The sequence below is a fragment of the Sinocyclocheilus anshuiensis genome, unplaced genomic scaffold, assembly GCF_001515605.1.
Source record: "Sinocyclocheilus anshuiensis isolate Anshui unplaced genomic scaffold, SAMN03320099.WGS_v1.1 scaffold1468, whole genome shotgun sequence".
Lineage (NCBI taxonomy): Eukaryota > Metazoa > Chordata > Actinopteri > Cypriniformes > Cyprinidae > Sinocyclocheilus > Sinocyclocheilus anshuiensis.
The window spans coordinates 713,311-724,069 of record NW_015546129.1 but is presented as its reverse complement, the minus strand read 5'-3'; the positions used below and the strand labels follow the sequence as shown (position 1 = coordinate 724,069).

The 10,759-nt window shown below is 34.5% G+C and overlaps 2 protein-coding genes across 5 annotated transcripts in view; one reads left to right on the top strand and one right to left on the bottom strand.

The window, feature by feature from the left end:
• Nucleotides 1–10,759, bottom strand: part of LOC107701075 (THO complex subunit 5 homolog) — a 25,105-nt gene that overhangs the window by 10,631 nt on the left and 3,715 nt on the right. Inside the window, exons 1-9 of one of the 4 annotated variants that reach the window (XM_016503009.1) lie at nucleotides 6,352–6,489; nucleotides 5,487–5,584; nucleotides 5,292–5,348; nucleotides 3,477–3,539; nucleotides 2,317–2,460; nucleotides 2,128–2,241; nucleotides 1,211–1,308; nucleotides 918–1,064; nucleotides 724–838 (exon numbers count right to left, since the gene is read on the bottom strand). In XM_016503009.1, the coding sequence (XP_016358495.1) occupies nucleotides 724–838; nucleotides 918–1,064; nucleotides 1,211–1,308; nucleotides 2,128–2,241; nucleotides 2,317–2,460; nucleotides 3,477–3,539; nucleotides 5,292–5,348; nucleotides 5,487–5,582 (834 nt within the window). In that variant the 5' untranslated portion in view covers nucleotides 5,583–5,584; nucleotides 6,352–6,489. Of the gene's footprint in view, nucleotides 1–723; nucleotides 839–917; nucleotides 1,065–1,210; nucleotides 1,309–2,127; nucleotides 2,242–2,316; nucleotides 2,461–3,476; nucleotides 3,540–5,291; nucleotides 5,349–5,486; nucleotides 5,585–6,351; nucleotides 6,490–10,759 lie in introns of those variants that run through there. The other 3 variants (XM_016503010.1, XM_016503011.1, XM_016503012.1) reach the window with 3 other exon arrangements.
• Nucleotides 6,862–10,759, top strand: part of LOC107701076 (transmembrane protein 248-like) — a 5,738-nt gene continuing 1,840 nt past the window's right edge. Inside the window, exons 1-5 of the mRNA XM_016503013.1 lie at nucleotides 6,862–6,936; nucleotides 7,596–7,779; nucleotides 7,855–8,089; nucleotides 8,634–8,778; nucleotides 9,455–9,605. Coding sequence (XP_016358499.1) covers nucleotides 7,621–7,779; nucleotides 7,855–8,089; nucleotides 8,634–8,778; nucleotides 9,455–9,605 — 690 coding nt within the window. The 5' untranslated portion in view covers nucleotides 6,862–6,936; nucleotides 7,596–7,620. The remainder of the gene's footprint in view (nucleotides 6,937–7,595; nucleotides 7,780–7,854; nucleotides 8,090–8,633; nucleotides 8,779–9,454; nucleotides 9,606–10,759) is intronic.

Here is a 10,759-nt window from a genome sequence, read left to right as displayed (position 1 = left end):
ACTCACTAAGGCTGCATTCATTTTTTTTTTCAAAAATACAGTGAAAACAGTAATATTGTGAAATATTATTACAAATTCAAAAAAATTTTTTTAATATATATTAAATGTAATTTATTCCAGTGATGCAAAGCTGAATTTTCAGTATCATTACTCCAGTCTTCAATGTCACATGATTAATATAATATTCTGATTTGCTGCTCAAGAAACATTTCACACTGTTATCAATATTGAAAACAGTTTTTGCTGATTAATATTTTCGTAACACATTTTTTCAATAAATAGAAAGTTCAGCAGAGCAGCATTTATTACAAATCTTTTATTACATTATAAATGTCTTTATAGTCACTTTTGATTAATAAAATGCATCCCTTTAAATCTTACTTACTCCAAACTTTTGAACGGTTGTGTATCACCATTTACACAAAAAGATTAAGCGGCACAACTATTTTCAACATTAATAAGAAATGTTTCTTGAGCAGCAAATCAGCATATTCAAATGATTTCTGAAGGATCATGTGACACTGAAGACTGGAGTAATGATGCTGAAAATTCAGCTTTGATCACAGAAATAAATTACATTTTAAATTATACTCAAATAGAAAACAGTTATTTTAAAATGCAATAATATTTACAAAATATGACTTTTTACTTTTTATTCAAATAAATGCAGGATTGATGAGCACTTCTGACCAGTAGTGTATTTGTGCCAATCTAGCGCTTCACCTGCATGATGTTTTGCAGTCCAGGTTGAAGGCTGCTCAGATATTCTCTCTTCTGCTCAATGGCTTTCTGGATCTTCTCCTTTCTAGCCAGAGACATCTTATACTGCTCCGCCAACCTGCAGCATGGAACAACAACATCTTAACATCTCCTGGTCAGGATTTAGAGGCTAATAGAGAGTTGCTGGTGTGTCTTACCTCTTCCTCTGCTCTAGTTCCCAGTCCAGGCGGGCGAGCGTGAGCTGGTGTTGGTCATCGCGGGTGACATGAGGGCGTGAGATCTCAGCCGGAGCCTCCTGAAAAAACTCCTCTTCACTGACCAACTCAATCTCCTCATGCTGAGACCTGAAACAAAGAACAATAATAATTCAATAGTATTCTAGCAGATTACATATTTTTATAGCTGAGCCTGATTAGAATCATGTTTATTCACTCTAGAAATTTCCATTTCCATGACATTTCAAGGCTTAGAAATGCATGGTAAAACTCACCTGAACTCGAGACATTTGCCGATTTCTTTCTGCAGGTGCATGACCTCATACAACAGATTCTGCAGCTGCAAATGAAGAACATCCACTCGCTGCTTTGCCTGCAGACAGACAAATATTGTTGGTTGAAACAATCATATACCAAACATGTTAAACAGAAATCCGGACACAAATTGAAATAAAACATGGTATGGCATATTACATTTGCTATTTCTGCACTATACATTGTATGTATACAATGCACAGAATACAAATTTGGATATGAAAAATTGTCAAGTGTTAATATTGTTAACTACAACTATTTAACAAATTACTTTAATCGTTAAACAGACAAATATTGTTGGTTGAAACAATCATATACCAAACATGTTAAACAGAAATCCGGACACAAATTGAAATAAAACATGGTATGGCATATTACATTTGCCATACATTTGTCATAACATATATAACCATGTTATATATATATATATGAAAAACTTAAAACAAATTTTTTTTATAAAAATTAGAGCTGTTACCTTGGCAGTAACTGACAAAATAAGTTGAAGTACTAAAATTAAAACAACTAACTCAAATAAATTAAAGCTAAATAAAAATAATAATAAAAATAATAATAAAAATGACAAAATCACATAAAATCACTAAAACTAAATTAAACATGCAATATAATCATATTTTCTAATAAACTAACAAGCAAACAAATAAATAAATAAAATTCCATGATTTCTAGAATTCTAGCAGATTAAATATTTTAAAAGCCGAGCATAATTAGAAAAATGTGAGAATGTAGCATCCAACGGTTTTAAATGTTTATTGTTGTATCTTGCTTTATGTAGTGTTTTAAAAAGCGTGCACACTGGAGTATGAAGTTCACTAGTGTTCCATGCAGAACTGGTGTGTGTGTGTCTGTGTGTGTTCACCTCATGTGTCTGGTCTCGGCCTTTCTTCAGTCGCATGTGCGCCAGGCGGTTGAGTTTCTTCAGGGTAATGAAATGAACGCTGCACTGTGTGCGTCTCTCCTCGATCTCCACGCTCTAGGACGCAAAAAACAAATGTCAGCTTCATTCATTCACCTCCATTTTCTGTCACATAGCAAATGTGAAACTCACTCCGACTTTCGCGCCGCCGGCTTTCAGCTCCTGGATTTCCGCCATCAGTTTGGCCAGAGCGGCACACGTGTCCTTATACAGCATGTAGTCCTGCTGCGGGTCCCTGGCCTCCAACTCCACCTCTTCATTATACACACGAACGGCCTGAGGAACACACACACAGTGAGTGACCAGATGACACACACACAACCCTGCCTAACAGTTGTGCGCCAATCACATACTTTCTAATGGGATGAGATTACAAAACTGTGAGATGTGAACCTCCTCGCCCGAAAGTGCAACAGAAAAGGTGTCGACAGTAGAGCAGGATATCCAAAATTGCATTTATTTATGATTTAATAGGATCCAAAACGACCTGCTAATGGTGGGTGAGTTTAATTAACGTTAAATTACATGGCTCTCTAAAATACTTGATTCTGATTTGTCAATGACAGCAAATATTTTTTTATAACAATAATGCTTATTATTATTATTATATGACTAATATTATACATTTAAAAACACTTATAATAATAATTATCATTATTGCTATTACTACAACTAATAATAGTATTATTTTTATTATAATTTTTTTTTTTTAATTACGCTAAACTATGGAAGCCCGTTTTTTTTAATCTCACAATTCTGACTTTTTTTCACAGAGTTGCGTGATATAAACTCACAACTGCAAGTTATAAAATCAGAATTGCGAGATATAAAATCAGAATTGCGAGAATTGCTATCAGAATTGCGAGATATAAATCTCACAATTATGACTTTTTAACTCACAATTGTGAGTTTATATCACGCAATTCTGAGAAAAAAAGTCAATTGTGAGATAAAAAGTCACAATTACCTTTATTTTTCCATACTAAACAGCATATTGACTTTTGGCAACTATTTCTAATTTTTAATATTAATTTATATTTAATTTATATAAAATTATATTACAAGTTAAAATGATTTACAATAATAATGTCATAAATAATAATTATTATTATTATTTAACTTTCAAACAGAATATCATTCTTACATTCAACATTATCCCTTGCAAGTCGTGAAATAAAATGTCCAAATTACAATTTTTATATTGTTTGATTGATAAGTGTTCATTTTGGAGCCTTCAGCTGTCAAAGAGAGAGAGAGAGAGAGAGAGACAGACAGACAGATCTCACGGGAACCTGAGTCTTTGCTGTAAACAGCTTCCTCTGTCCGATAAGATGAGGTCCGGCTGGATACGTGACCTATGTACACATGCCACATGAGTCTCACATCAACATATCTGCTCACTGAAACTCATCTGAACACAACTCAAGAAAGAAAGACATCTGGGGGCGTATTACAGAACGATCCTAACTTTAAAATCTTATCTTATCTGTTTGGTAAACATGGTAATTTCAGTTAGGACCACATTTAGGACAAAAGCTATTACAGAACAGCGTTTCCTAAGTGTGTTATCTTATCTTAACTACAGATAGCAAGGGGGTATTACAGAAACCTCCTAACTTGACAAAAAATCCTAACAACCGTCTTAACTTTAGGACAACCCCACAGCTGTCCTAACTTCAAAATTATTTGATAGCTAATGGAAAAAATGCTTATAATTGCACTGTCAAACAATGGTATTACATTTATTAATAATTGAAAATGAAGAACGGAGATGTTTAATGGTAGAAAGTCTCTTGGAGGACCCTGAAGATGTGTTACATTTTATTAAGAAAACGAAAGAAAAACTGTGCAACAAGTAGCCTAGTATTCAGAGTTTCGGTTAATTTTTATGTTGCGCGAAAGGAAACCAGACGGCAGAACGCGGCATCCTATTTTTCTTTAGGCTTATTTTGCAAAAGCACAAAGATTTGTTTTTATTGTGAATGTACACAAATAAAGGCAAACCTTTTACAATTCCGATTATCTTTAGGACTAAAAGGAGTAGTTGCTTCCACTGTTAGAAGGAAAGGAACAAATTAAAGTGATTGCGCCGGCGCCGCATACGCGTCCACTGTTAGAAGGAAAAATTTCAAGTGATTCAAGAAACACACTGCTCAGTTTAAATATGTAGTAAAATCTGTGCCGTTACGCGTTATCACCGTACCGCCCGTGATGTTATGCAAACATTTTGTTTTACGTGGATATTGGAACGTGAGTGAAGTAGGCTAACACATTTCGTGTCGCATTAGGCCTATTTCTGAATGAAATAATAAAATGCGACTCAGACGCGACTTATGATTTTTTTTTTCATCTAAAAAAAGCTTATTTCAACCATGCAGCAAACCTTTTTAAATATTTTGCTAAATTACTAAAAATGAATAAATAAATGACTTTTTAAACCATTTATTGGGTTGTATTAATCGGTCAAAATTCTTCACGGTCGGTTAACGGTTAAAATGAACATCCCTAATTTTGATGACAAAACACTTATAAGTAATTACAGACTGCCACGCAGCATGATATTACAGTTAGCAAGGAACTGCAACCAGCATTACAGAGACCAACAAAGCGTCACAGAGCATTACCGTTTATAGTGCAAGTGACTAATGCCTTACAGTTTTTTGCAAAAGGCGATTTTCAAAGTGAAGTAGCTAGTAGGGCTGCACGATAAATCAAAGCACGTGATGATGATTTACTGCTGATTACAGAACCGGCTTTTCTAACAAAATGCGCACGACAATCGCATTCGATTAATCGTGCAGCCCTAGTAGCTAGCTTCTATTATTTTGTTTACCTCATCAGCAGCTTGCGCAGTGTTGGTTGCTTGGTAACAGACCTGAGAGTGGATTGTCGAGCTTGATAATGCAATTTAAGATTTCCTAACTAAAGATAAGAAACGATTTTGTAAGATAGGATAAGAATCCCAAATCAAGTTAAGATTTGCTTCTGTAATACGAATTTCTGAAAAATCCTAATTTAACATATCGCATCTTAAGTTAAGACCCAAGATAAGAAACTTTCTGTAATACGCCCTGAAGCCTAAATGAGTGGAGCATGCTGGATGGTACCTGCACCTGCCTCAACCTGACCTTCCTGAACTTGACATGTGAACTGACTGCACTCAGCTGCACATGGATATGAGAGTTATAAGAAAAGAAGAATGATTTGAGGGTTAATGTACTGCTCTGCTGCAATCACATCACAAACAGCACTAACACAATCGGTTTGAGCTTTTCAATGCATTTCAGATCAGCGCTGCTCACCTGATCGCCTTCTGCTCGACCTCGCTTGGTCTCTGGAGTTCCCGTTTCATTTCGGATGACCTTCGGCTTTCTCTTCTTCACAGCGTCTGAGGACATGACTGAAATATGAAAGAAATCAGAATGATCATAAATGAAATCACAAGCCCTGATTTAAAAATATAACGTGACAGTACACTTTTGTCAGTTGTGTGTTTTGATTTGTTTTACTGTAATTTCAAATTGCATCCAAACTGAAACTTTACTCTCTGGGGGAAAGAGCTTTCATATATTACTATCATATTATATTTTATGAATGTGACGGAGGAAGTTCATTCCTAAGTTACTCTAAGTATTTTCTCACAGACTATTTATATGCAATTATTTTTTATGTTTAACTGTATCTGCTTGTGCTGTTATTGTATAATTGTTTTCAGTCATTTAAATAAAGATGAAATAAAATCAAATAGAAATATTGTGAGAAAAAAACTAAACAAACACAGAAATAAACATAATTCAAAGCTAAATTGAAATATTAAAAAAAAAAAACTAACAACATATATTTAAAAAACAAAAACAAAATTTAAACCAATCAAAATGAAAACAGAAAAATAAAAGCTAATTCAAAATATTAATAAACAGCATAAACATATAAATAATGCTAAAAATAACATTATTCTGCTTTGAGTAAGAAGTCAAACGTGTTTTAAATATCAAATACAGACTTTACGCTTCTTAATTAAATATTGGTTTTGTAAGTAATATATATATATATATATAGTAAACTGTGCTATCAGGTTAGCTTCTAGTAACAGCGGGTTGATTTAAACACACGATATTCATGTTGTGTTTAAACAAGATGCACCGAAATGAAATCATAAAATCTCACCTTTCAACTGCTTTTATCAAATTTAAGTATCTGAATATGAATTTAATCATTAAAAGGTCTCATTCAAACAGCAGGAGTGAGCACGGCGGACAGCAGGAGGAAGCAACGGACAGCGCTTCCGCTTTCTGCTTTACACAATAAAAGATCGACAGAAACGTTCGACCGAAAAAAACAATTCCTTATAAAATAGGTACCGTATATCCAGAACACATTTCACATTTAATTTAAAACAGTCGATTTACATTTCATTCATTTTGATTTTATTAATGCATAGCTGGTGTTTTTTTTCTTCTTTTTCTACTATTACCTATTTTACACAACACATAAAGCGTTTAATACTGTTTTAATGACTTTACATTACATTCTTTCAAATATATGTTGCACAAAACACAGTGTTTATCTTGATTGAATTAAAATGTGTTAGATTTGCAATGTATGCGTCTTCGCCACGGGACTTTTATTTTGGAATTAAAGCTGTCTTGAAGGCAACCCACCTGTGAGGAAGTCAATATTTACATGACAAACTACATTTCAGCCTGGTCAGTGAAACGTCTCTACGCGCTAGTTAAATGAGCGTAATTAAAGGTAAGTAATGGGGTAAACTTTATAATATGATCCGATTATGATTGTACAATCTAGTTCATGTGTCAAGGCATGAACTAAACTGACTGTTCATACTTTATGCAACTATGAGTTTAGAAAGGGTGTCATTAACATACTGACACTACTTTTATTATTGTATGCAGTACATTTTTCAGGGTTCACGAAGAACCCAAATAGAACTTGATGCATTCTACATAATACTACATATGCTAAAATGTGTAGTATACAGTACACACTAAATTGGATTGTATCCCATAATGCAAAGCACTCGATTTTTATGTAACATTTACAGTAATTACAATGAATAATTTCTAATTAATGCTTGGTCAAACAGCTAAAAGTTAAGCCATTTTTACACAAAATTAAAAATGTGTGTGAGGGGAAAAAAAAAACAATTATCACCAAGATATTAACTAAACATGATATTAGGTCATATAATATAATGTAGCTTATACTGCTTTTTTAAAACCCTAGGCACTATAAGATGGAATTCTACCTATTGTTTCACTTTTTTTATTTTATTTTTTTAATAAAATTAGCTGAACATTTCCATTTTTGGATGAGCTATTCTTTTAAGTAGTTAGCTAGTATCCCATTCTGAATATAGGCATTACATATTTGGCGTGGTTTAAACCTCACAGGTGGTGTCTTCACTCCTGGTGCATTATGGGTCAGTGGAGGCCTGTGTCTAACCTGAGAGTTCAGGTATCTCGACACCCTCCTGTAGTTGTGTTCTTCCTCAGTCTGCTAATCCTCTCCATAACTTTCGTCTGCATTGGACTTTACTCTCAGGATCACGACATCAGGAACCCTGACATAAGTGTAGTGAGTATGATGATCACTGCTATAATTGGATTTTGCAGTTATTTATAGACTCACTCATATATGCTTGTTTTCTAGGACTGGAACCGGGTTCTGGGGTCTGTCGCTGGTTTTAAGTTCTGCACACATCTGAACGACACCGATGCACCGCTGGAGGAAGACTCTCCCCGAATGGTGGAGCATTCAGATAGGACAAATATTTCCACGAGCAGTGCTCATGTTTCCTTACTGGTGCCTCTGGCATTTATAGGGGACGTCCCAGATAATACTGCCATTAGTGCCACAATGTTGGGCAGCCAGCTGGGCATGAAAGGTTTGTGTGTATGAGACTTATTTATTATTATGGTGTTTATTAATATTTTGAATTAGCCTTGGTTTTTATATTTTCAGGGTTTTTTTGCTCGTATTTTTATAATATTACTATTTAGGTTTAATTTATTTTTATTTTAGGTTTTGTTTATTTTAGTGCTTGAAGTTAATTGAAAAGACAGCATTTCTAATTTAGTTTAGTTTACGTTTTTCATCTAATGTTTCTATTTTATTTTATTTCTAAGTACTAAGTGATTTTAGTGCTTCAACGTAAGCTTATTTCAGTTAGTTGCTAAGGCAAGTTTTTTTTATTTAATATTTTTATTTATTTTATTTCAGCTTTATTTTGGCAAAAATGTTTTTAAAAGTATATGTTGTAATTTAAAAAAGTATTTTAATAAAATATATATCAGACTTTCAGAAATATGTTCTGGTCAAGCTCTCAATTTCAAGAGGGGAAATGAAAATGCATTGAACAACAGGAATGAAGTACTTTTGGCTGGCGTCCTGATACTGCTTTCTACTAATGCCAACATAACCTGTCACAGGGGCTGCAGCGAAAGCATCCATCAATATATCTCTGCTCCTGCACACTGACATTTCCAACGATCAAACTCCTGCTGGGACGCAGACCAGTCGACCCCTGACCTGTCTTAATTTCACTGCCCTGACCCATGTTCTCCCCCAAACGCTGTGAAAAGCTTATACATACATAACCCATTTTTGCGTGAAATGAACACCCTGCAAGCTGATCCACTGATATTTCAGATCACCTCCAGAATGCCCAGTCGCAGAGAACGAAGACAAGAGCGCCGCACCTGTCAGAGCTGTTGCTGTAGAATCATACAAGTACAAATTTTAGTGCTTCAACGTAAGCTTATTTCAGTTAGTTGCTAAGGCAAGTTTTTTTTATTTAATATTTTTATTTATTTTATTTCAGCTTTATTTTGGCAAAAATGTTTTTAAAAGTATATGTTGTAATTTAAAAAAGTATTTTAATAAAATATATATCAGACTTTCAGAAATATGTTCTGGTCAAGCTCTCAATTTCAAGAGGGGAAATGAAAATGCATTGAACAACAGGAATGAAGTACTTTTGGCTGGCGTCCTGATACTGCTTTCTACTAATGCCAACATAACCTGTCACAGGGGCTGCAGCGAAAGCATCCATCAATATATCTCTGCTCCTGCACACTGACATTTCCAACGATCAAACTCCTGCTGGGACGCAGACCAGTCGACCCCTGACCTGTCTTAATTTCACTGCCCTGACCCATGTTCTCCCCCAAACGCTGTGAAAAGCTTATACATACATAACCCATTTTTGCGTGAAATGAACACCCTGCAAGCTGATCCACTGATATTTCAGATCACCTCCAGAATGCCCAGTCGCAGAGAACGAAGACAAGAGCGCCGCACCTGTCAGAGCTGTTGCTGTAGAATCATACAAGCACAATTCTCCACACTGCTTCAGTCTGGAGTTCACACCAGATCCACACCTGACGGTCCCGCTCACGAAGGTAGGACAAGTTAGCTAAATAATTCATTAATGAAACTGAAGGGCAGGGGATGTGTAAAACCATGAATGATGGGGATTCAAATTCTACATATCTTTCTGTAGAGGTCAAGTCACATTTATATAGCAATTTAGCAATACACTCCTAAAAATAAAGGAGTTTTGTTGGAATTAATGGTTCCATAAGGAGATTTTAACATCCTTACAATCTTTTAAAAAAAGAACGGTTTCAAATGAGGGTTTTCACAGCGATGCTAAAGAAGAATAATTTTGGGTTCCTCAAAGAACCTTTCAGTGAAAGAACCATTTTTTCAAAGTGTGAAGAACATTTTAAAATGTTAAACCTTTTGTGGAATAGAAAGGTTCCACGGAGGTTCTTCATGGAGCCATGGATGCCAGAAAATAACCTTTTTTTAGGAGTTTAGAACCTTTTCATTGCTCAAAAGGTTTTTAAGATTATTCAAATGTTCTTCATACTAAGAAAAAAATGGTTAAGAACTGTTCACTGAATGGTTCTTTGGGGAACCAAAAATGATTCTTCTATGGCATCCCTCTTTGGAATCTTTATTTTAAAGAGTGTAAAGATTGCTTCAAAGCAGCTTCACATTTAATAAACATGAAAATAACTGTGAAATTCATCAGTTATGCATTTAATTTAATTACAGCTGGAAAGCAGCTCTTCAGATGACAGTAGTGTCATCATTTAGCTCAGTTAAAGGGTTAGTTCACCCAAAAATTTAAATTAGCCCATAATTACCCTCAAGTAGGGGTGTGCGTTATTGACAAAAAATTATATCTCGATATTTTCTGGGATTTTATCGATAACGATAATTAGACTATATTTTGCTGAGTGTGTTATTGTGCTGGTACCTTAAGGACTGCCGAAGACAGCTGACTCCTAATGTTTTTAATATTCTTCATATTCTGTGTGGTGGTCAGTTCATACTGATAGAAATTAATATTTTCCAATAAGTTTAAACTGATTTTTGCATTTTATGGGCATTTTTACCTTTATAAAGCCATTTTTTCTAAAAGTGTCCATTATCTTTTGAGTCAAATTCTTACATTTAATCAGTGAATTAGAATAATAAGACATTTGGGCTGTTACCAAGCAAATTAAATCAACACAGAAGCTGCATCTGAAGTGGCATTTAGATG